At 28.2% G+C, this 27,867-nt stretch overlaps 1 protein-coding gene across 1 annotated transcript; it reads right to left on the minus strand.

Moving 5' to 3' along the window:
* Positions 1 to 427: 427 nt before the first annotated feature.
* LOC135928615 (maternal embryonic leucine zipper kinase-like) lies at positions 428 to 27,769 on the minus strand. The gene is made up of 16 exons (XM_065465071.1): positions 27,198 to 27,769; positions 24,408 to 24,493; positions 21,792 to 21,908; positions 19,531 to 19,674; positions 19,056 to 19,124; positions 14,331 to 14,423; positions 7,917 to 8,015; positions 5,513 to 5,707; positions 4,395 to 4,481; positions 3,340 to 3,525; positions 2,769 to 2,943; positions 2,080 to 2,221; positions 1,687 to 1,874; positions 1,289 to 1,515; positions 1,001 to 1,104; positions 428 to 691 (listed from the first exon to the last, which is right to left on the minus strand). Exons 1-16 carry the CDS (start codon positions 27,529 to 27,531, stop codon positions 505 to 507), a joined length of 2,433 nt encoding a protein of 810 aa, XP_065321143.1. The 5' UTR covers positions 27,532 to 27,769; the 3' UTR covers positions 428 to 504.
* Between the last annotated feature and the right edge of the window lie 98 nt (positions 27,770 to 27,867).

Raw genomic sequence — 27,867 nt, forward strand, 5'->3', positions numbered from 1 at the left:
TAAGGAATCATTGATAGTAATCGCTCAATCAATGCGTAAATTACAATGATAAATTATACAACTATGCTAATGTTTAGCATTGAATTACGCATTGTGTCAGCTATATCGTTGCCTATAAAAGAGGCTTATGATATAGCCTTAGACGACTTTCAGAAAAGAAGTATTTTTAAAAAAGCGTCCTAGCCCGTCGTAATTTTTTAATTCTGAATAGCTTTTGAAATGATGTCTTAGCCGGAAATGGCCTTAGATGTTAGATACATTTTATATAATAATATTCTTTATTATAAATTAAACTAATAATATAATCTATATTTTAAAATTATATTGTTTCATAAATAAATTAATTACGTGGTTAATATAATTAATCAATTTTAAAAAAATCTTTATACAAGTTAAATAAGTATTATAACAAGCATGTTATAAGTGCATATAAAAAAATTACAGTATTTATTCACCCTGTTAAAATAGAATTGATAATTTATTAGTAGGAATACTGATTGGGTGTTAACTATTATCTTCGGATGTTAAAGCCAGCACTTCCTCACATATTTTCTTGTAATGCCAAGAATCACCTCTCAATCTTTTCCTCCTGATTCCGTACATTTTGTATTTAGGAATATAAACGATTTCCAGCTCAAAGGTTAGGCAAGTTTTACCGCTTTCGTCTAACACACGGCCTTGCAATTTTAATCTAAAAATTAGTTATTTTGTATAAGACTTCTTATCTTTTGAAATTTCAAAAGTTATCTAAAAAATAACATGCGTACGTTTTGTTTTTTTTAAAAAATATTGTAAATTATTTTTCTAAAATCAACTTTAATCTCATCGTCAAAAACATATGTCCGACTTGTACTAATTATATGATTAATGTATAAAAAAATCTTAAGTAAAAATCGATAAATCAAAATATTAATATTTAAATCATTTTACTAAACGTTAAATCGAGTACATTATATTTTATTAAATGATTTAGAATGCTTATGCAGATAATTTTGCAAACCCCTTTTGTTTAACAATGATACCCTTTTTAACGAGGGCTTCCTTCAATAAAGTTGATATATGAGTAAAATTTGTCAAACCACTGGTTGATACGTTATTCAGGACCTATTAATTCGCGTTTATTAAATTTTGATAAATTATATATTTTGTTTAAATTCACTCGAGTCTAACTTACTAAAACTAAATTTATAACTATGGAGTCACCCAATAAATGGCAGATTAATCTTTTAGCAAAAAAACAACTGAAAAGGATGAAAAATTTATCAGAACAAATAAAAAAAATTTATACTATAACACTCCTAGGATTGTAACCAATAGTGGTATCGTTACCAATCTGAATGGGTGTACCGGTGCTAATATTATCGTTATTATTATTATTACCACTGCGTTTAATGATAGATGAAGAATTTTTATGAGACACAGCTGGGCTAAAGAGGATATTCCTTATTTTGTCTATCCCCTTTTCTATGCTCCCCAACAAATTTTTGTTGTAAGTGTTGCTGTGAGAGGAAGAACCTATCCAAGGGGTCCAATTATTGTTTGAAAAAAAAGAAGCTCTTAATAATAATCGATAGAAAATTTTAATATTCATATTCGTCCTTTTTAAAGATATCGAATGCTAAAATTATAATTTTTTGTCAAACTTTAATAATTTTATTAAAAAATTTAAAAAGGGAGATACGTTACTTTCATGAGATAACTTTTTCTTGAATTGCTGTTGTGGTGTTTTTAATAAAGTATCAACCAATATTTCACCATTTTTACCTCCAGGCAAAATATCATTATCATTGTGGTTAGATTTTTTGTTAGTAACTTCAGGAGTTAATGTTTGTTCTTGCCCCGTGGTGTTCAATTGGTCTTCTAAAGACTTAGTTCTGATTATAATTGTTTAAAAATAAGGCTTCATTATTTAAAAAGATATTTTTTTTTTAAGTTTATCAATATAATTTAGACTAGGATGGGACCTCTAATTACAAATAAAATATCTTTATATTTTAGTGATGCTAAGCAATTATAGCTTGTTTATAAATGTGTAATCAAATTTTTCTAAATTAATATAAAAAAAAATTAATGAAAAACCTAAGATACATGATATGTGGAGATTCTTGTTCCAATCCTTGTACATTTAAGCTACTATCGTAAGAACGTGAAGGAGATAAGACGCCAGAAGATAAACCTTTATTTTTATCACTATTTTTTCGTTTCACCTCATCCTCTGTATCTGTAACACATTTTAGTTATATATTATTTTTAAATAGTTACGCAATCTGCTCAAAACTAAAATATTAAATAAACAGTATTTTAGATCAAATTTTGCTCAAAGTTGTATTTTTTATTAAGCAAATCTTTTTGGATTTATATATATATATTTCACGATGAAATCAAATTGCTGATCTTCAAAGATTTTGCTCAAATTCTTTGGGCAAAAAAAACTTAAAATGCTCATTTAAATATTTTTGTTAAACCTTGTTTTAAAAAAATTTAAATTTCAAAAATATTTGTGAATATATTAATATTTTCCTTTTATCATTTCAACTGATTTGTATTAAAAATTATTTACTATCATATTAATCAGTTTCTTACTCTTGTTATTATTTGATAGAAATTTTAGCAATGATTTGAAATTTTAAGGATTCCTGCTTTGCTTTTCCAAATTTAACAAATTATTGTAAATAAGGTTTATTTAAATAAGTGAACGGCTTAATGTACTAGGTCAATTTCTGGTGCACTCTGATTAATAAATTAAATTATCACATAATATCATTTACCATTATTATTGGAGTAGGAACCAAATCCAGATTCGATAGATTTTTTAGAAGCGTTATCACTGTTGAGATAATCTACATTTCTGTTGATATATTTAGTGAAATCATTATTCAGGTTTTCCTCGAGAAAGGACGCGTCATATACTTTGTTATGATGTGCATTAAGGGATTTATTATTCTTGATCAAATAATTAATATAAAATATAAATGGTGTTGTGGTTAAGGTTTGCTCATGAAATTAAATAACTTGCTTATGTCGTGTTGAAGACCTTATTAGTTATTTTTATACTATAAAGATTAATATCACTGTAAATATTACTATAGTATCTTCCTATATTGCTCATATTAAATTTAAAAAAACTAGTATGATGATTGAATATTAAAAATTTCAACACCCTTACAAATTTACAAAAAAGTGAATCCAAATCAAAATTAGCGTACTTCTCTGCCCCCTTTATATACATTTACTTTCCTCCCCTTTTATTCTAATTAGCGTCTTCTTCCCCTTCAATGGCAGATGGGCCTGGAATCAAATAGATCAAGTAATATAGTTTTAAAAAAATATATAACTCACTTTATTCGAATTGAAATCGCCTATATTATCTATTCTATTCAAAACTCTTGCCCGTTTAGTAAGAAAAGGATAATTAGGAATTTTGTCGAAATTATGTCTATTCTTGCTGAGCAAATGATAACTTTTACCTTCCCTTTTCCGTTTCAGGAGTAACAAATACGTGGCCGTTTGGTAATCGTATTTTGTCTATTCATATGTATAATATAATTGTAAAATTTTAAAAAGAATATATTAAAAAATAATTAAAATAAATATAAGAATAAGAATCCTCATTTTGAGTTATCCAAACATTTTTAGACGTCTAAGTATTATAGTGTTCAATGTCCACTTATTTTGCAAAATGCATTTTTTTTCTCGATAAATCAATTCTTTAGTGGTATTCTCCCATATCACCATTAAAAATATTAAAATATAATCCTTTATTTGCTTTATTATAATATGATCTCCTATCTAAAATATATTTTTGGAATTAGCCGACGATATATCTCATGTTTTTCTGGAATGCCGACTTAAATCTTCAGGTATCTATCGATATTCTAAATTAAAAATTCTATTTTACCAGAAATATATTCCAGCAAGCGTAGAAGTACCTACTCCATGAATTTCAGAGGTATAACTTTTAAATTACTCTTAATTTATAATTTTCATTTATATATATAAATTTTTTATAAAAAATTATCATAGGGAATTTGTCTTCATAGCTTAAAATACTCTACATATGCTGAAATACATTTCCGATAAATATAAGATCTTTTCAAATTTAAAAATCGTTCCCGTATGATCTAAAATTAAGAGATTCCAAATCCGGAAAAATTGTTAATCCAGAAAATAGCACATTTTTTATTAATATTTAATTATTGGCTAAAATGAATTAAGCTTATTTGATTGATTTGTTAAAAAAATTATTCGCGAAATTTCTGATTGGACACGTATTTATTCTTTTACGCAATAAATCATGAGTTTATATTAAAATATATTTATTTTTTTAGAAAAATAATTTCCTAAATATTTGATTTATGTAGAATTTAAGGGAGAAAAATATTATATTGACAAACCTGCTTGATTTCTATGGTCAAATCTTGTGGTGATTTATCGAAATAAGTAGATATTTCTTCGATAATATCTTCATCTATATCACGCAACTTTAGAATAAAATAAAATTATAATCCAAATATTAATTTTTTTTTTCGATAAAACTAAATTTTATAGTTAATATTGCCAATTTTTTTTAAAAATTTAACTGATACCAATATAATTTGTCCTTAATAAGTGAAGTGAGAATTATTATTCAGATGTATTTTGGCGAATAAGTTCGCGATTCATCAATCTTATAATCTTTTACTATTGCATGTCAGGATATATTTTAGGTGGTGTATATGTTTTATGGGTATTGATTTTTTTTATTTAAATAGGATTTTGTAGATTTCCTAAAAATGATCACATTTACTCTAAAAATGTCAAGTGGGTGATAATAATAATCTAATTAAACAAGGTTGGCAAGTCGGTCAATTGACCGGTCAAATTTAGTAAATTGATAGAAGTATTTAATTTGGTCAAATATTTTTGAAAATCTGGAAAAAAAAATTTAAAATATGTTTGAAAAATGAAAAAACGATATATATATTTATTGGGTCCCCAATATCAAGAGAAGCATCCTACTAGTATTGAATTTAATTAAGTAAATATAAGTTCCGCTCCATGTAATGGAACGCGTTCCATAAAAAATTTTTTATTTTTAATTTATTATATTATACCAATTTTAACACTATGGAGTATTAAATCTAAACATATATTTTTGTGCGGTGGTGCCATAGAGGTCAAAAAATACCTCTCAAAACAAATTTGGCAATAGTATTATCAATTAAAATTTAAAATTTTATGATACAATATTTCTATGAATAAAACAGTTAAAAATATTTCAAATATGACAATGGGCTAAATATTGTCATGTGAAGCAAACTGGAATTAAGAAAATAATAAACGAGTATTTGTGAATGATCCTTTATATATAATTATATAAAAAATTAAATAATAAATATTATATTAGGACAGAACTGTTCCGGAAAAGACCGAGATAACCTTTCCCGTTCTATAATTTCCAAGTTCCGTTTCCGGAACATTCTGTTCCATGTCCCTGGTTACAACAAATAAAATGATATAATATTGTTTGTACATGATTTGAATGTTGGCTAGAATTTTGATCATTTTTTGCCGATAAGGGATTAGCAAAGTCAGAATTTTTGAGGACCCATGGATGAGTCAACAATTGTTTTGTGTTTATCCTTCGGGCTGGATTAGTTTCTAGCATTTTATTCAAAAGAGAAACACTGGAATGCGATAAACAGTCAGGTTTAACGAATTGACCTGACTTTTGGTTCATAAAATATATAAGATAAAATATGTATTGTGTTTTTTTAAATGTTTAGAAAAATTTTAAAAATGAAGTTAATAATTTTAAACTATAAGGGAACTATAATAAAATAAATAGTTATAAATGGAATTGGAAGAAATTAACTGACCTTGAATCATTATCAAACAATGAGCTAACTTGAAATTAGGTTACTCGTTATTTTTTAAAAGATAGAAGATATACGTGAAAAATTATAATATAATATAATTAACTGAAGGAAATTGCCGCTAACAGGGCTGATTTATTCGAATTTCTCTTAGTCTTTATTAGCGCTGTAAAATAACGTCGTTAAAGGATTTTCAAAAATTAATGAGTAATAAGTAAAGCGTTCTTGGAGTAATGATAACGCAAAACGTTACTTTTATTTTTTTCTTAAAGAATATATTATATATTATTTAAAAAATTTAGCCGAGTTTTTAATTCTGATCAAACCAAAGTTATTCATTTTAATTTTATTTATTACATTTTCTGAATTTTCAGTTAAGATTGTTAATCTTTTAATATTGAATCAATCAAGGCGCGTTATTTTATAATCTCGTATATTATAATTTATTTTATAAGAATAAGTTAATAGTGCTTCTACAGATGAAGATGATTCTCTGCCCTGGCTCGAGTATGAAACATTTTTTATACTAATAAAGAAAACTAAGGGCATTAAGTCGACACTTTGTAAGTGTAGATTGTGATCTAATTCAAATATTTTAACCTATTGTCCAGCAGCTTAAATCAAAAACATATGAAGGTAAAAAATATCAATTCAGATAAAATTCTGATGAAGATAAAAAAAGATTGCAGAAGATCTGAATGAAGATTTGTAAAGAATCTATTAAGTTTTTTGATCATTGAATATTTTTAATAAATTCCCTTAAAAATTTTATTTATTAAATAAAATCCAACCCTCACATCATTTGTCCTAAGAGCTCTTGTTAAAAATAAAGGAAAATTTATTACAAACTTATCATATAGTCATTTTATTTTTATTATCCATAAAGATGGGGGGCGAATAACGAGTTACTTTTTTGAATAGTGAGTAACGCATTCTATTTTTTTCACAAGGTAACGAGTAACAGTAATGCGTTCCTTTATCAAAAGTAACGACCAACGATTAAAGCGTTTTTTAAATAACGTTTACAGCACTAGACTTTTAATGACATGACATATCAGATGTTACAGGTTATCAATATAAATAATTATATTTTATTGAAAACTAAGTTGATCTATTATCCAGAAATAAATTCTGCATTATTTTATTAATATTTAAAGATTATAATATATCTTATAAATTAATTAAAATTTTATTTTTATTCATAATATAATATAATCAATCAAAATATTATAATTTTATTTAATTAAAAAAATATCAACGGCGTCATTTGAAGAGTGCCGAACATTCTCTTTGTCTAATCAGAATTATGAAAAATAATTGTTAAAAATGAACAAAAAATGGTTATAAATTTTACTGATAACTATATATTTTTAATTATAATATTGTATTTTTATAGCCTTTTATACATAAACATAATATCTGGAAAAATTTAATAGTAATATCTACTAGTGATCTGCAAAGTTAGGCCCATTCTATTTATAATCGGGTTCTGTCCGGACCGGGCCTAATATTTTTTAATAAAATCGGGCTGGGTTGGTGGGACTTTGGAAATTTTTTAAAATATATCTAAATTTATTAATTTTATATTGAATTTTTTATGTAAAATATATATTTGATTTTATTTATTGAAACTAATACACATATAACATATGTCTTTTTGAGTAATTATAAAAATTAATTTCTATATTTAAATAAATTCGGGCCGGGTTGGTAAATTTTTTAAAAAAAATTTCGGGTTCGGGCCGGGCCAGCAAATCTTTTTTAAAAAAAATTTCGCACCGGGCCAGGCTTGAAAAATTAGGCCCGATGCAGATCACTAATATCGACTATAGTATTTTATTTTGAAAGTTATTAATGACTTTACTTATTTGTGTTTCTTCTTTTGGAAAGTAACGAGTAATGTTAATGACGTTTCTTTTTCATTCAAAATGAAAAATAACGTTACATTTAAAGTGGCGTTTACATTATACAACACTGATTTAAAATCATAATTTTAACACAAGGCCCATAATTAGAATGAATGAAAGAATTTATATATGACATTTTATTATAATAATTTACCATGATTTTTCGATACAAGTTTGATAGATTCTCGTCGTCGAATGGTAAAAATCCACACAATAAAGCGTAAAGGAGAACACCCAAACTCCATACATCCACCTAATTAAAAATAAAAATAGGTTTCAATTTATAAAAATTAACCTTTTCAATTGAATTTTAGGTGTTATAATAGGACTAATAAAGGTGGTTTATGTGGGCGAAGGATTATCATGGATTTCTAACCAAATAATTAGTGCCGATGCCGAAAAATAAAACGGAATTAGAGGATAAGATATTTTATGAGAAAAAAAGGAGCAAGCAGAGAGAATCATTTGAGGACAAATGCTGGAAAAAATCAAAGAGATGATTGAGGGCGAATAAACAGAAAATCTGTGGTGTCACTAGCTCTTCCAACTTACTGGACTCAATTTTCTTAATCCTCAAAATTAGTATTAAAAAAATTCCATCTAAAATTAGCAACAAGTAAAAGTAAATCGTCATTTACCAATGTCCAAAATTTTGCGCCCCCGAAACGACGCAACTTAAAGGAATGTTGAAAGATTATGCACCGAACTATGGTTAGGTTGCCAGGTCTCTCCACGTTAGCGGGAAACCCACGCAATTTTTTCCTCAACACGTTCTACTCCATATCTCTCCCAAAATACTTCCTACAGTCTCATCGTGGCAGGGGAGTGGCAACGTCTTTTGGCAGATAATGGAGGTCTAAAAGGTTCCCAATGATTAGGGTCTAGAATGGGATGACCGTCTCCTCTACGGGGTGTAAAAACCACTTATAGGGTTGATGTCAGGAAAATCTTGCTACAAAATTTCCCTATGGTTACAACAAAGAAGGATGGGAAACCTGGTGGAACCACGATTGATGAAAATGAAACTTATGACGGATAGACGATATGATAATAGGTGGAGAAACCTGTTTAAGGGGGATGGAGTAAGGGTCGGACATGGAATGTTGGGAGTATGACGGGAAGAGCGTGAGTAGTGGTGAAGTATTGCTTAGAAGGCATATAGTTGTGTGCTGCATACAAGAGACCAGATGAAAGGAAATGGCGCAAGAATGATTGGCAAGACTAGTGAAAAGTATAAATACTTTTGGCAAGGAAGTAATGTGATAAGGCTGGAGTTGGGATATTGATTGCAGAGAAAAGAAGGCTAGATAACCAGATAATGGTTATCAAGATAATTTTTAGTAGAATGCTATATAATGTTATCTCGGTATATGCACGTCAGTTTGGAAGTTAAGAAGAGAAAGATATATTTTAAGAAAGTCTATTGGGGGTGACATCGAGACCAAATGAAGAGGGGATTATCCAGTGGAGATCCGAATGGACATGTAGGAGCGAGTTGTGAGGGTTATGAAGGAGTACGAGGGTACAGTTACGGCATGAGGAATCTGGAAGGGGAGATGATTTTATATTTTAGTGATGCTATGGATATGATTGTCTTTAATAGAAAGAATCAGAGAAGATTGTGACTTATAAGTCAGGTAGTACCAAAAGTGCGGTGGATTATTTGTTATTAAGGAGATGTGATGGATGTATAGTAAAAAATAAGTGATACAGGGAGAGGAATGTATTAATCAGCATCGACTAGTTACAGGAAATCTTACTTTTAAAGGCGCCAGAATCACTAAAAGAAAGTTTGTGCCAAGAATGAAGGTATGGAAATTGAAAGAGGAGAGTGCAAGACGACAATTCAATATGACATTGGCGATAAAGGAGACGAAGGTGACACGAGCATCTGGGGTAAATGACAAATGGGGGGAGCCATGAAGAAAACAAGGGTGATGACAACTGAGGAGGTATGTGGATCGACATAAGGGCCGCCTAGATATAAGGAGACTTGGTGGTGGAACCCGGAGGTAGTGAAAGCTGTGGATGAGAAACGCAGGGGCTTCAAAGAATGGTATAATAGTGTAGATAAAAGTGATAACAATATTTACAAGATGGCGAAAAGAAATGCTAAGAAATTAATAGCGAAAGCGCAAGAAGAAAAAGGGCAGGAGTTTGCTAAAGAAATTGAATGCGCTAAAGGAATGGGAAATGTGGTTCGAATGGCAAAGCAGATGGCAAAAAAGAGGCAAGATGTGGTAGGTGTTAAATGTTAGAAAAATATGCAAGAAAAAATGGTGATTGATAGTAATGGTATTAAGAACACCTGAAAGATCTACATGGAAGGGCTTTTGAACAAAGATAATGAATTGGATAATAATGTTAGTTGTGCAAAGGTAGAAGGTCCAGGGTGTAAATTTGGCAAGGATGAAATAAAGAGAGCAGTGAAAAAGATGAAAAAAGGGAAGGCATAGGGTTTAACGATGGTGGTATCAGAGATGTTTAAAGGTTCTGATAACTTAAGGATTGAATGGTTAATAAATTTGGCAAATCAAATTGTCATAGAAGGAACTATTCCCGAGGTCTGGCGAAGAAGTATAATTATCCCAGTATACAAGGGAATAGGTGATCCTTTAGATTGTGGGTCTTGCAGAACTATTAAACTCTTGGAACATTCAATGAAGGTATTTGATAGGGCGTTAGAGAAGCGATATTGGAACAAACTAAAATTGATAAAATGCAGTTTGGTTTTCGGGGAAAGGCACAACAGATGCTATTTTTGTGGTGAGACAAATACAGGAGAAGTATCTTGCGAAGAAAAAGAAATTGTATTATGCGTTTGTTGACTTGGAGAAAGCATTTGACAGGGTGCCGCGTGAGGTTAGACAAACAGCAGTACGGATGGATTATGGTGATAGTGAAAGCTTTGAAGTGAAGGTAGGACTTCATCAAGGAGATCCGTGCTGAGTCCATTATTATTTATCTTAGTACTGGATGTGGTGGCTAGAGAAATACGTGAAGGACTTCCCTGGGAGCTATTATATGCAGATGACCTTGTATTAATGGCAAAACAGTGAGGGAATTGAAAGATAAAATTAGTAAATGGAGGATGGCTACAGAAGCAAAGAGCCTGAAAATAAATATAGCAAAAACAAAGGTGTTGGTGGGGAAAATCTAAAGATGGAGGAATCCGGTAAGTGGCCTTGTGGTGTATTTGGGAAAGGAGTTGCTAGAAATTCAATCCAATGCACCAGATGCCATAAATGGACACATAATAGATGTAGCGAGAAAAAAGCAAGTTTGATATTATCAAGAATGACTTTTATTCGTAGATCGTGCATGAAAGGGATACATAATAATGATAACGTAGAAAATAGTGGCTTATATATTGGCAATAGGTTAACCCTAGAAAAGGTGGATAAGTTTTGTTATTTGGGTGATATGCTAAACAGTGATGGTGGTGTAGATTCTTGTTGCAAGGGCATGGAAGAAGTTCAGAGAGATGTGGTCTATTCTAACAAATAAAAAAGTCTCTCTGAAGTTAAAGGGGAAAGTTTACGTAAGCTGTGTGAGGAGTTGTTTAGTTTATGGCGGAGAAACATGGGCAATGAAAACGACTCACGAAGCCAAATTAGAAAGAACAGAGATGAGAATGATTAGATGGATGTGTGGGGTATCTCTGAGAGAGAGAAAAACTAGCAAGAAATTGCGAGCAAGATTGGGTATAGATGATTTGAGTGGTAATGCGACGAAATAGACTAAGATGGTTTGGGCATGTGGAACGTATGACAAAAGATGACTGGGTAAAGAGATGCACCTTGAAGTAGGAGGATCAAGACCTAGAGGAAGGCTCAAGATGACGTGGACAAATGTGATAGCGGCGGATATGAGAAGCATGAATCTTACAAATATTGATGCTCAGGACTAGTGTTGTTAAACGGCTCGTTTTGAGCCGATTTTTTAAAACGGCTAACTCAATATACTAGCCAGAAAAATTATGCCTAAGCCTCGAGATTTCGTTTATATATATCTAGACCTTTGTTGCTTCTATGAGCAAAATCTTCAGGTTTGCATAATATTTTTATGGATGGAATAATGAGTTAGCCGTTTTTAAAAATCGGCTCAAAACGAGCCGTTTAACAACACTACTCAGGACCGTCAGAATTGGAAAAGGGAAAACTGGCCTACCTGGGTAAACCTGGAAATAGCCATAAAAAGGAGAAGTTCTTCCGCAAAAATCTCACATAAATTTTAAAATTATTCCCACATTAAAAATTTGAACATTATATAATAATTAATAATTTTTAAACAGTATTTGTTTAGTTTTTTATTTTGTAAATAAATTATCAATAAACATGTCTAGTTTGTTTTAGTAAAAAATAAAATAAAGCAATTGTACTCAAATGAAGAAATTTCAGGACCTTCCTTCTTTCTTTTGGAAGTTAATAAAAAATATGTTTTAACTTTAAACCAATAACACGAGAACGACATTTTCCTAGTGTTGTAAACGAACGCGTTCGTGAACGAAGTTCGTTTTTTTGAAAAAAGGTGATGAACGGCGTTCTTTTTTTTTTGACGAACTTTGAACGTGAACGCGTTCCTTTTCTTTGATGAACGCGTTCAATTTTACGTTCGTTCAATTTTAAAAACACTTTTTATTTTTATTTATTTGAAAAATTAATATTAATCCGCATTTTTTAACAAAAAAGTCTTATTTTTTTATTTATTTGAAAAATTAATATTTAATCCAATTTTTTAACAAAAAAGTCTTATATTTTTTAATCAGCTGTTTTTACTTTTTCCTCTTTCATATTGCAATTAACGTACCATAACGTGCTACTGCTAGAGAAGATAAGATTAAAGTTTATTAATTTGAATATTTTATATTTTAATTTAATAGATTAGCATTTGCATGGATATAAATATTTCATCATCAGATTCTGAAAATCAAAATTCAATATTAGATGAATTAGAATTACCATGGCCCAAATATCAAAAATATTTCACTGTTTTAAAATCAAAAGGTAATTCAATAGTTACCAAATGTAAAATGTGTCCAAAAAGTATTATATCAGTGTCAACATCTTCAAGCTCCAATTTAAAAAGACATCTGATTGTAACATTAATTATTTTATATTATATAATATGTATAACTATATAGCCAGTTAATAATTTATTTTAATTGTTCTAAGTAAAAATAATTACATAATATATATATATATATATAGTTAATTATAATAAGGCATTTTAATATTAGTATTTAAGAAAATTTTATAAATTTATTTTTTTATCGTTCATATTTGTATTTATAATTATATTATCAAAATAAAACTATTATTTTTATCATGGCTAATATATTGTGTTGAAAAATATAAGGCATTTATTTATATTAAATTAAATTTAAAAAAAAATTTATCATAAAATTTTGAACGCGTGTCCTTTTTTGAATTTGAACGTGAACGCGTTCGATTTTTGTCAATTTGAACGTTGAACGCGTTCGATTTTTTTAAAAATGTTTACAGCACTACATTTTCCCTTTATTTTGGATGATAAAGCGAAAAATTGTATTTTATAATAATAAATTCAAGTATTGATAAATAATAGAGATCTTCAAGGTTCAATAGCCAATTTATAAAATTTCGCATTTTATATAAAAGACAAAACGTCTCCCTAATCATGTCGATTTTCAATTAGTAAATTTAAAAAATCTTACTTTATAAAATTTGATACCGCGAAATTTTTTAGATATTTAGAAATCAGATCACTGAATTTACTTCTCAGTAATATATGTGAAGCTAATCAATTAAATAAAATTGTATGAATAAAGTTTGAGACGCCTTGAAAATATATTTTATATTTATTTGATAATTATAAAAAGATCATATTTTTCTACCGATCCAAACTTAACCTAAAATTAATTGAAAAACATGAACCGAATCGCAGAATCGATTCTAAAGATCAAATGGTCTCGGTTCAAACCACAACCCACACCGAGAAAACTAAACCGCTGACCTTCACTAAGCGAGACGAGGGAAGTAGGGCCCAGCTGTAGTGGCAATTGGCAAGGGCTAGATAAATACTCAGTAATAGTTTAGGAAAGCTGTGCAATGGATTGTAATGGTATAAGAGGTTAGATTAAGACGTGGCTGATTAAAAATCAAAGTAATAGTCAGGTAAGATGTGTAACGTTTAACTGAGAGGCAGGTCAATGATGGAATTGAGAAAAAAAAATTAGGGTAGAGGCGAAAGCTATTGTAATAAGGAGAGATAGATTTAAGGGGTATGGCTGTGGGTATCTTAAATAACAAATAAGTGAAGAAATGAACATGAGTATGATGGAGTTGGGAACAAAAGATCATGGAAATACAAGGTCTTATATTCAGAAAGAAAAGTGACAGATAGTGAAAGGGTTTTTTGGAAATGATGGGATAACCAGCAAACCCGGCTTAATCTGATAAAAAAATATTGGTTGATTTAAAATAAAAACGGGAGAAGATTTAATATAAATTATTTAGTAAAATATTAATTCGGTCATATTTGTTTTTTGTTTTTAATATGTAATTTTTTAAATAAAATTTATGTTAACCTCTGAACCGATGTAAGGATCTCCTTTGATTAATTCGGGAGCGGCATAAGCTGGACTTCCACAACATGTGTCCAAACGTAACGCCATTTTATCCTTTTCATATTTTTTTTATAAATATTTATAAGTGCTTTTTCTTAAAATAACATTTTGATTTTGATTATTCAAAATTAAAAGGTTACATTTAAAAGGGCTAGTTCCCATTACCACTCAAAATATTTAATTAATCCTTGCGTTAATGGGTGATAAAAATACGTAGGGATCTGTCAATATTAAATATCGGATCGGATATGCACAGGTATTTAGCGTTTTCAAAAATATCGGAGCCGATATTTTGAAAACCAATTCGATATTTTTTATTGTTTTGGTTATGATTATTATAAAATATTATAATTATTATATAAATTCTTCATCCATGACAATTTGGCAAAATGCAAGCCAAAATGCCATTTTCGATTCAGAACATTGACCAAATCATATTATTTTAAAAACCCCGCCGGCTTAAAAAATAGGGGTCGAGATAAATATATTTTTTAAATCCTTAACTAGTTAATACGATATAATGGATTTTAAACATAATTCGCTACTGATAAGTATTGACTTATTATTTTGTAATTTTTTTGTATTTTTGAAAAATGTTTATTTTCATTATTTATATGGTGATATGAATTTTAATAACGAAAAAGTGAGATTTTGAAAAATAAAAGATAGCGATTTCGATATTTCTATAATTACTAAATAAGACACTACAAAAATGGCGCATTCGATAAAGAGTTTAAAGGATTCTTAAAGAATTTAAAAACACACAACAAAGGTTAACATCATCACAAGAAAAATTCCTGTTATTAACAACAATAGGATGTGATACTTATAAAATGTTGGTAAATTTATGCGCACCAGATAATCCAGGAAATAAAGAGGTATTAGAATTACATAACATTTTACAAATTTTTTCATCCTACTCCTAATATAATTGTAGAAAGATATAATTTTTATCAATATAATCAAAAAAATGAGGAAAAATTAATAGACTATATACAAAATCTTCGAATATTAGCAACGACTTGTGAATTTGGAGAATATTTAAATACTGATAAATTTATATTCGAAATAAAAATCCTAAATTTTACAAAGATTATTATCTGAAGATGATATAGACATAAATAAAGCTATTCAAATAGCTACTTCAGTAGAAACAGCTATAAAAAATACAAAATGATGAAACTATCGATTAGTTAGAGGAGGAACATAATGATAATATAAATAAAATTCAAAAAGTTAATAATGATAATGATAAACAAACAAAATCATATAATACTAATGATAATGATAAACAATCCATATCATATAATAATTATAATACGAGCTACAAAAAACCAAATCCCTACCACTCCTGCAGCGGAAACCTTAGAAGGGAAAATTGTTTTTTAAAGAATGCCATTTGTTATAAATGCAACAAAATTGGGCACATTGCTAGGTAGAAAAAAAATAGTGAATTTTATTAATAATAAAGCAAACAAATATAATCCATAATTTTTGGTGGATGTTAAAATAAACAACAGCGATATCAGAATGGAATTAGATACTGGAGCTGGGGTATAAGCTTAATTAACAATATAGATTGGAAAAATGAGCTTAATTGTCCTGGATTAACAAATTGCATGCTAAAACTTAAAAGCTATACAGGAACCAATATACCACCATTAGATCAGACTGTAGTAAAAGTAAAATATAAAGGACGAACATTAGAACTACCTCTCGTAATTACAAAAGGATACACCAAAAATCTCATTGGAAGAAACTGTATAACTAAATTTCCCAAAATGACTGAAATATCTGAAAGTACCATACAAATAAATAAAATTAATATACAATATGAATTTCCTCAATTATTTACCAAAGAGTTGGGCTGCTTGAAAGATTTTAAGGCACAAATATATATGAAAAACGAGAAAACAATTTTCTGTAAATCACGTCCCGTACCATACACATTAAAAGATAAAGTTGAAGATTTAGACAGATTGCTAAAAATAGGAGTAATAGAAAAAAATAATCATTCACTTTATGCATCACCCATAGTAATTGTTCAAAAGAAAGATAAAACATTACGAATTTGCGGGGATTTTAAAAGAACTATAAATCAAAATATTAACATTGATTCATACCTAATACCAAGAATCCAAGATTTATTAGCCAGTTTGGGAAAAGGAGAGGAATTTTCAATATTGGATCTCTCAGATACCTATTTTCAAATTAAAGTGAGGGAAGAGTCTCAAAAATATTTTGTAATCAATACGCATAGAGGATTATTTAAATATACAAGACTACCTTTTAGTATATCGTCTTCTCCAGCTATATTTCAATGAGCAATAGAGAATTTATTAAAAGGTTTTGAAGGAGTAGCTTGTTATTTAGATGATATTATAATAATAGGGAAAAATAGAGAGAAGCACGAAACAAATTTAAAAAAGTTACTAAAATGTCTAGATGAAAATGGAATCAAGCTAAAAATAGAAAAATATAAATTTTTCAAACAAAATGTCGAGTACTTAGGACACAATATTTCAAAAAACGGGATTACAACTACCGAAAAAAATACTGAGGCAGTAAAAAATGCACCAGAACTAACAAACTTGAAACAATTACAGTCATTTCTAGGGTCAGCAATATACTATTCAGAATTCAAATTTTGCAACCAAAGCCTAACCATTATACAAATTATTAGAAAAATCAGTTGCTTGGAGATGGACTAATGAATGCAAAGACGCGTATAAAAAAATAAAGCAAGAAATAAGTAGTACTCCAATATTACAACAATATGATCCAAGATTACCCATTATATTAGCAACAGATGCGTCAGCCATAGGAATTGGGGCAGTAATATCACATATAGGGGGGGGGTAAGGAGAGATCATTACATTCGCCTCAAGAACACTAAATGCAGCTGAGAAAAATTATAACCAAATAGGAAGAGAAGCTCTCGCCATCATATTAGGGGTTACAAAATTCAAAGAATTTATATATGGAAATGGCAAACAGACACAAGCCATTAATGAGTTTATTTCATCCAAGAAAAGACAAACCAACAACATCTACTGCCAGAATACAAAGATGGACTTTATTATTAGCACGTTACCAATATGAAATAGAAGTCAAAAGTAGTAGACAAATAGCAAATGCTGACATGCTATATAGATTACCTATAAAGGGAACTCCAATATCAAAAGAAGAAACGCTAAATCAAATACAGGTGGGAGAAACACCTTTAAATGCAAGCGAAATTGAAAGAGAAACAATGCGAGATGACATACTTTCTAAAGTATACAGATATACAATAGACGGATGGCCAATAAACTATGATGCATGTTCAAAGAAATATAGTCAAAGGAGAGAGGAAATTACAACAGAGAGAGGTAGTTTATTGTGGACAACTAAAATGATAATACCACAACAATACCGAAACAACGTGTTAGACATGATACATCAAGGACATATTGGAATGGTAAAAATGAAGATGAGAGCAAGACAATACGCGTGGTGGCCTAATATAAACCAAGATATAGAAAGATGGGTCGAAAAATGTAGAGAATGCCAGGAACAACATGATATGCCTCAAAAGACATCAATTCAAAATTGGCCAAAACTACCAAAAGATTGGCACCGAGTACATATTGATTATGCTGGACCATTTCAAAATCATTATTAGTTGGTAAAGATAGATGCTAGCAGTAGCTGGCCAGAAATAGTTCCCATGACTAATACTACAACCGAAAGAACGATGAAAATATTAAGAAATATTTTTGCCAGATTCGGATTTCCTAAGATAATCGTTTCTGATAACGGACCACAATTCAGCAGTAAAGAATTCCATGATTTCTGCGAAAAAAACGGAATACAATTAGCGACGGGAGTCCTTACCATCCTCAGACAAACGGCATAGCAGAACGATTAGATCGAACGTTTAAACAGAGCATGAATAAAAGAAACGAGGGGGATTTAGAAACCAGTCTACCTATTTTTATCTACAATCACAGAAATACATCAGGGACAGAAACTAAACAAATTCCAGCTGAAATACTACTAAAAATAAAACCTTAGAGGATTGTTAGAACAAATATTCGAACGGGGGAACAAAAAGGAGATTAAAATACTACACTCAAAAATTAGAAATAAATGAAAAAGTGTGGTGGCGAATTTACAATAATAAAGAAAAAAAATGGGAAAAAGCCATTATTAAAAGCATACTCGGATCACTACGATATGAAGTAAGTATAAAGGGTAAAACGATTATACGTCATACTGATCAATTAAGGAAAAGAACCGAAAATATATTAACTAATGAATACGAATTAGAAGAGAGACCCGAACGGAAGAGAGAACCGAAGAGAGAGTAAACAAAGAGGACATAATAAGCAATAACGATGAATTGAATCTAAAGGAGAGAGAGGAAGAAACTACAAGTCAAGATCGTTATCCCAAAAGAATACGAACGGAACCCAGTAGATTGGGGATAAATGATATGTATTGAATTGTTGTTTTGTTATTTTTTGTAAAATGTTTATTTTCATTATTATATATTATATTAATTTGAATAACGAAAAAATGAGATTTTGAAAAATAAAAAATTGCGATTTCGATATTTCTATAATGATTAAGCGTTTGTTTGATTATAATTGAAATATGAGCTTTAAAGGGAATTAAAATTATACATTATAATTTGAAATATACTTGATATTGGGCACACAAACCAAAATCAATAAGTTTTAAGTTGTTATTTTCGTCCAATAGCAAATTTTCCTAGTTAACACATTAAAGAATAAGATATTTTGAATAAACTATCATAAAAATTTTTATCAGTTCATTTGCACAAATTACATATTATTACCCCCCATCAAAATAAAATGGTTTAATTTAAAAAAAAAAATATATTTTCTAAAGTAACAATAATTTTTTCTGAATTAGTATTACATATTATACAAAAAAAAACCAAATGAGGACAATAAGAAAGATAAAATATTAAAATATATTTTAGAGATGTACCTGATTCAGGGATCCGGTCAGATCTATTAAAATACTCGGATCTTAACCGGATATTTTTATATAGGACATGACCGGGTAATTAATGTTTTTAGGAACCGGTATCGAACAACTAATAAAATTGGATCTGGTACATCTCTTATCATTTTTTAAAAATAAATAAAACCGGTTTTAGGTCTCTGTGTGCATAGCCCTTCTTATGTAAGTAGGCCAAAGCCATCAAGATTTGTCGAAAGTAGAGTCGGGCCTCGTCTTCCGGAATCCTTTCCCGGGATATGATGTAATCAAAGAGTTCCCCACCAGTGCAGTACTAAAATAAATGTAAATAAAATCATTGTATTGTTGTTATAGAAGTATATTCATATAAAAGATATGATAAATTTAGGTACAGTAATCCTAATTAGGCCTATAATGAGGGTAGGCAAGTCAGGTTGCTAATATTCCTATAAATATTTCAAAAATGGACTAAACGTTTTTCCCTTTATTTTTGGCGGCTTATATATAACATGATTTTTGAGTAACTTTTTGGGATTTGGGCAATATTTTAAATACAAACTAAGGTGCACGTAAGTGTTTAAATTTTAACTCTCCATATCGCTTTTATTTTTGGAGATATCAAAGGCTCAAAATATGAAAAATGATTTATTTTTACGCTTATTGATTGCCATTCAATTGAAGATTTTATAATAACTACAATTTAAAAAATAATGATTATAAAATATCAAAATAATGTGTATTCATTCGATTATCAGATTTTTTAAAATGCCATTTAACCCCTAAAGTTTAAATTCCTTATAAAAAAATGATGAGTTTCCCCCATTTTTATAAACATATAGCATTATGTCACTAAGGCCAATCTATATCTATATGAAAAAAATCGAAATGTCAAGTTATCGCTTCCATGCTAAAAATCGATAAGAACACTAATTAAAATGCAAAGAATATATTTTTAACACATATTACTTAATTAATTGCCCTGATATTATCTTAAAAATTTTTATCTATGAGGGATGGCAAAATTGATAGAAGGTATATATGGCCGGTCACATACTCCAAAATATTATTTTTATGTATAAAGTTCTCGAAAGTTTCGATTTGTAGAAAACGGCGAAATCAAGATTTTCGCCAAAATATATTGCCCAGGCATCAATATTTGGCCAGCCTCTGCCATCTATATGCGAAATTTAGAGGCTTAGGTAATAATTATTTGGTTAAAATCTTTAGGTTTTTGAAAAGACTATTGTTGTGAATAAATATATCAAATCATTTTTGTCTCGCCCTAGAATGAGATATGTTATATCTCCAATATCAAGGGACATGATACGATTAGTGAATTAGACTGTGATATAAAAAAACGGGGATTTCTTAAGGTTATGATATAGCCATTATTAGATGTAATATCGATGATAAGAGCATTATCTTTGATAAAAATAAAATTTATGGAGTATAATCTATAAATTAAACATTAATCAGATGTGAGCAATAAGCTTAGAATATTTTGCATTTGCATGTAATAACCCTTCAATTAAACTTTCTAATCAACAAATTTTTTTAGTCAATTTGGGTTATGTTAATAAAAAGAACTAACATCGATTTAAAGCTTTGACCACGGGAAAATTAGTAATAACGTATGAGAATTAAAATAAAAATTCAATTGAATAATGAAAAAAAGGAAACTCTACCAAAGCAAACGAAAAATTATTTCTAGAATAAACCCATAAAATATGGATTTTATATCATTCAAAACACCCAACCCTGATTTTTATTCTTAGTAAAAGAATTTAATTAAATATTTATGCAATATTGTAATTTTTATTGGTAAGAAAATATTAAATTCACTAAATTATATGCATATACTTTATTTCCCAAAAATACTTTCCAACCTATCCTTCATAATTTTTTTGAAAATTTACAATTTTGCATAAATATATGAGATGTAATTTATTATTATTGTAAAAATAGCATTTTAAATAATATTAGAACTATGCTATCTATTGAAGGTGTTTTTAATTTTATCAATATTCCCTCTAAAAGAAAAAAACTTGGCATTCCGATTTCTTTTAATACCGATAAAGATTGGTCTTAGTGACATTCGCTTAATATATTTTTAAAAAATCAAAGAAACTCATTATTTTTCACACAATAAAAAAATAGAATGTAAACTATATTTTGATATTAAAATCATTATTTATAATTACGTAGTTTTTAGTAAATATCTTTAATTGACAATCGATAAGTGTTAAACAAGGTCGTTTTTTATACCTTGATATCTCCAAAAATATTAGAACTAGGATGCTAAAATTTAAACAATGCATTAGTTACGTGTACTTTAGTTACTAAATCACAAAAATTAAAATGAGCAGAGAGAATCGGGATCTATTTGACATGGAACGATATCACAATATTTTTAAAATAAATTTTACATACTTCCATAATCATGTACATGATGTTTTCAGTTTCAATTACTTGATACAATTGAATAATGTGCTTGTGGTGAAGTTCTTTAAGTGCCTCTATTTCATCGTACGCCCTTTTGAGATCATCCTGAGAAGAAAAAAAATATGTAACTTGTTTTAAGTAATCGGCTAATTTTAGCCGACTCCAAAAGGTTAGCCGATAGTGAAAACTTAGGCATCGGCTAAGAGGTTCAGCTAATCGTCCGAAAGCGTTATGTAATAAATAAAAAAAATTATAAATAATTAGAATATAAATGAATGATAATTTATGTTAGGATCAGTGTTGCTTAACGCTTAAGGACGAGCCGAGCTCCTTATTTGATGCTTAATTTTTGACTAATTAGATTAAGCCGACTTTTAGGTTAAGCCAAATTAAGCAACACTATATATAAGTATCATTAATCATAACTATATGTAGAAACTCAAAAAAAGAAAAAGGTTCACATGTTTTTAGCATTATCCATCTAAACAATAGTAGAGGTGTTACTCAGAATTTACCAAAATGGGTAAAATACATTTTGGGTGGCTTCCTCGTTTATTTTATTAGGTTTTGGGAGCACTTTTGAAAGCGTTTGCCCAGATTACACCTTTGTTTAAATTTTTGTAGTACTGTTAGATTATATTGTAGTAAAACAATGATAAAATATTATAAACATAAATTATAATATTTGCTAATTAAAATTTTTTTTATTTTTAATAAATGTTTTTGAAAAGCAAAAGTGCTTCATAGTTAATGAAATTCGCTATGCTAAAAATACATATGACTCAATTGAACTGCAATACTTTACTACAACTAATAAAGTTGCAGGGTTGGGCAGTATTGAGGATATTTGTTTCTTTTTTTTCAAAAGTATCTTGTATTTTAAATCGAAAATACAAATTTTTAAATAATATCTTTATCCTCATCAATTTAAATTTTAAAAAGATACATATCATATTTGTTAATTTAATCGTTTACAATTATTTAAGTAAACATATTATTCAATAAAATATAAAATAAGTTAAAGTTTTTGATAGCAAAATTTACATTATTTTTTTACTTTACTTTACTAAATGAAAATTATGGATATGAATCATTAATTATCAGTTATTATAGAAAGATAATATTATATGCAAATCAAGCATATATAGCATTATATATTTATAAGTCCCATATAATAAGTGTAAAGTATGTGATCATTCTTTTTTCAAATTTTTAAAACAAATAAAAGTAAATATTTTATAAAAAAAATCATTATTTATATTTATGCTCTTGATATTACCTAAACAACATTATAATGATTACTAGAAACTGAGTTACAATAAATATAAATGTCTCCTATTAAATATTCAAGATGGCATATCTGTTTTAAATAACTCAAGAACATCAAACAATGCATATAGTCAATTAGAAGTATTAAATCATTTAAAAGTGACAGGTGTAATATGGATTAGAACTGCAAAGTCTGACCTCTTTGGCCCATAAGAGTTTTAGCCCAAGTTGCCCTGCCTGGACCATTATAATTTTATTTTAAATTTACCTGGCCCAAAATAACCCATTATAATATTTTTAAAGTTTGCCCAACAGGCCCAAAAAGCTTTACAAAATGTCCTCCCTTGCCAATTTTTTATCATATTTTTAATATCTAAATCTAATTTTCTCCAATGACAATTAGAGCTCGTATATCTCTTCAATAGTTATTTCTACAATAATGGTTAAATAAATTGTGTTGAATAATTTGATACTGTTATTTATATTTGTTATAGATCATATCATAAATAAATTATTTTTTTTTATTAATTTACTTATTTATAAATTTAGTATTTTAACTATCTCTTAAAATACAAAGAAACAAGCCTATTGTAATAAATGTTAGCTTGAAATTTATGATAATATATCAGCATTTTAATGTCCTGCCTGACTGGCCTATTAAAATTTTATAAAAAATTGGTGATTGTCCTGTCTGATATTTTATGTATAAATTGCCCAGGCCAACCCTAAAATTTTTTATGCATGAATTGCCCTGCTCAATACAAAAAATATTATTTTCTGAGCCAGTTTAAATTTTTTTTTAAATTTTCTTGGCCTGACTTTAGGATGGACTTTACAACCATAAAAATACAAGAATTTTAAAATTGAATACCATTTTACCAACTTCCTCGGTTAAGAAGTTATTTAATTTTGCCAATAGGATTATTATTAATACCTAACTGTCATAGTCTAAATGACCAATAATTTAAAAAATTAATAATAAATGTAGAATTATAAATGCATCCTTAAATTACTTAATTATATTTGGACTCATAATTTAAGTAGGTTTTATTTTTATAATATAATTTCCAATTTTTAAAAATATACATCATGTCATTTTCTTCTACAACTCCTAAGCCAATAAATATACCCCCCTCCCCTTCCAAATTTATTCCTCACCTTCTTTAAATTTTACTTCCTATTAATTGGCAAAATAAAGGAAATAAAAAATGTTTACAATCATTTAACAACAAACCAAAATTTTATTATATCAAATTGATAAATTCTGTGAAAATTCAAATTATATAAAGCAGAATTTTAAACAAACATATTTAAATTAATTTTAATAATTACTACCTTTAGGACTATTTTGTCTATAATTTTAATTGCAACCTTCTCGCCTGTTAAAATATGAGTTGCTAGCTTTACTTTGCAGAAACCGCCTATTTGATATATGAAGAATGATATAAATTAAAAATATATACCGCAGCCTATGGTCTCTTGTATACTATAAAGATTAGCAAGATGATAATGAATCTTTTTGCTCATATTTATAGTATTTAATATTAGGTACTAAAATTGGATGTGATATATACTTTATAGCGTTTTGAATTAAAAAAAATTTTAAAATTCGAGGCGTTTATTGGTGGACTACATTTATTCCTCGTTAAACTTTTAAATAATAATTAATTTTTTTTGAAAGTAAAATTATACAAAATATAATTAAAAAATCTAAGTATGTGTTAAACAGTGACACTCATGTATTTTATCTTAACTTTAAAAAATTGTTATGTTAAACAGTGACACTCATGTATTTTATCTTAACTTTAAAAAATTGTTTTTTTTTTACATCCTTAAGCTATTTATGGCGTAACTTAATATATTTCAAATGTAATAAGAATTGTTTCTTTCTTTTTGTTAAAAACAACTTTTATATTTTAAAAATCAATTTGTTTATAAACTAATATTAAATTTTATATTTTATAAATCAATTTACTTAATAAACTAATGTTCAATTTTTTATTTTAACTTTAAAAAAAAAAGATCAATTTATGATAAACTACACTAAATTAAATTGTCAATATATATAGGAAACTATTTTGATTTATGCGATCATTATATTTTTTAAATTTAAATATCAATAAATTGACGTAATATACGTTTATAACATTTGATTTCTGCCTTTGATATCTGCAACCTTTTCAGTATGAAAGGCAACAAATAATAAATGTCTATTTAATATTATTTAGAATCACTTTATTTTTTTCTTAAAAATGTTTCACTATAATAAAGATTTGAAGATTCTTGTGTGTAAACTCCAGTGGTGTAGCCAGGATTTATCCATGGTAGGGTGGGAATGGGGGGGGGGGGAGAGGAAGTCAAACTCTCTTTACTCCGGCCTTTGGCCGGGCCTCTAAAAATAATTAACAATATAATTTTTTAGTAGTTATCTTTATAACATCTTTGTTGAAGTTGACTGAACAATTCGAAATACTATTCTAAAATTTACCAATATTTAGTGCTTTATTAGTGTCTAACCACTTAAGTAGCCCGCATAAATGAAAAAATATTAATAAAAAAATTTTGGCCAAATTTATGATTAATAGCGACTTGAAGCATTATTCTGAAAATTTTACCAGTGTTTAGTGTTCAATTGTAAATTAATTCAATCCATTCAGTGTAGAAAGAAAAAAAAAATTGCACCTGAAACCTTCTATTTTTTATGATATCACTCAATATATCTTAATCTATGTTATAATTATTTATTTTAATTAAATTTTTGTATATAACAAAATTTTACAGAATTATAGATTTTATTTAGTATTAAGATACTTCACATAAATAACATCCATTTATTTAACTATATATTTATTTTAATGATAATATACAATAAATTAAATTTCAAAATGTATAATTTTATATAGATTATTATAATAAAAATTTATTGGAAATAACTGTATTAAAAAAAATATAATTAGTGTAAAATATAAGTAATTTTTGTTAAACATAACGGATTTAAAAAAAATATAATTTAACAATTATAATTAATATACATATTATATTATCAAAATATAAACAACTCTTATTACAATTGCAATACTTTTATTTAAAATAGTATAATATAAAAAATATATAAATATTATTGTTTACGTTGTGCCCTTTGGAATGTCCTTCCTGAATAATTTAACTGCCCTTTGGAATTACCGTCCTAAAGAATTTCTATTATTAACTAATTTATTTTATTTTTTCAAACAAGACACACGAAACAAAATATTAATTAATTTTTCAAAATTAATTTTTCTTTTAAACAAGAACAAAAAAAATTATATTAAATTTTACAAAATTTTTTTTCGAAAATGTATATATATAACTGACTCACATGAGTCTCACAATCACCAAAAACAAACGGAGCTCCCAATCCCTACTTTTTGTCTAATTAGTTTTAGGCGATTTTTCGGTTAAGACTAATTAATTTTTTTAGGCTAATAACACTACTTATAAATTTCAAACAATTTTATGACAAACTTATGAAGAAACTTTAATTTATATTAATTTTTTCAAAATTTTTCAAAATATTTTTAATTGTAAATAAAAATTTCTTAAGAAGTACGCCAACTAGCTAGTCCCTACTATAAAAAACCCTTACTTATCAACCCTTTATTCTTAATCTGCACTGATGATGTTCACAAAAGCTTTATCAAGATGATAGGATAACAAACCAAAAATTTTATTAGTTTCTAGTATTATATAAATTTAATTACAAAAAAATCTTTTTTATTTCTAAACAAAAATCATAAAAAAATTTAAAAAATCATTTTTATTTCTAAACAAAAATCATAAAAAAATTTTAAAAAAATGATTTAAAAAATCATAAGAATATTTAATCATGATTTCTTTTGAATTTCATTTAAAAAATATAATATCCGATCACATGTTATCTAAATTTAATTATTATCCAATCAATCTTGTTTAAGTCGGTTGATTGGCATTACATAACGACATGCCACCCCTTTATGGGCCAATGGCATGGCTACCAAAAAAAATAATATTATATTTATCATTACCAATTGCTATAATTTATAAACAAAAAAACTAATCTCAAACTAATTTAGTACAAACGAACATTCATGTATAACTGTCTCTTACTCTGACATAGGATTAGTCCCTCATCACCGTTCATGTTCCCAAAGAAAGTGGTCATGGCGGGATTGTGAGCGCTGGATGCGATAGTAGCCACTGCTAGCTGCAATAAATCACATACCTCCGGTGCCCTGGACGTTCCTTTGACTTTCACTTGTATCACGAATCGGCAACGACAACTGAGATTCCCGAATAATGTTTGTACCGGCACCCAGTTTGCGGAGGACGTCGGTTGGTTTACTCCAACTTCGCAAGCTACCCTCTTGTGAGTTCCACTAGCGTCCGCCATCGAGTTGTTGGACATGGTTCCCATAGGTACTCGGGTTCCCTTCGGGGGCATCGAGCACTGGTGACGCAAATGCCCATCCGCCTGGCAGTTGTAGCACCATTTTTTCCTTGCTCTCTGGAACGGATAGCTGATTTTCGTTCCCGGCACCCTCTCCCAGCGACATTCCGTTGTTTTTGCGAATTAATGTCACTTGCAGATAAAATTCTCCCATATCCACCAATTTTGACGTAGTCTCCATCGGGTGGCGTTGAGGATATTCAATGACAATGCGTTATTGGGATTACAAAAACTCAAGAGATCACTTATATTTTCTCCTTTAGAATTTGAGTATACAGACAATTTATAGCAATAATAAAAAAAATAAACGATTATTCATATTTTCTCTTT

This window comes from Gordionus sp. m RMFG-2023, chromosome 4, assembly GCF_954871325.1.
Source record: "Gordionus sp. m RMFG-2023 chromosome 4, tfGorSpeb1-WG-v2, whole genome shotgun sequence".
Lineage (NCBI taxonomy): Eukaryota > Metazoa > Nematomorpha > Gordioida > Chordodea > Parachordodidae > Gordionus > Gordionus sp. m RMFG-2023.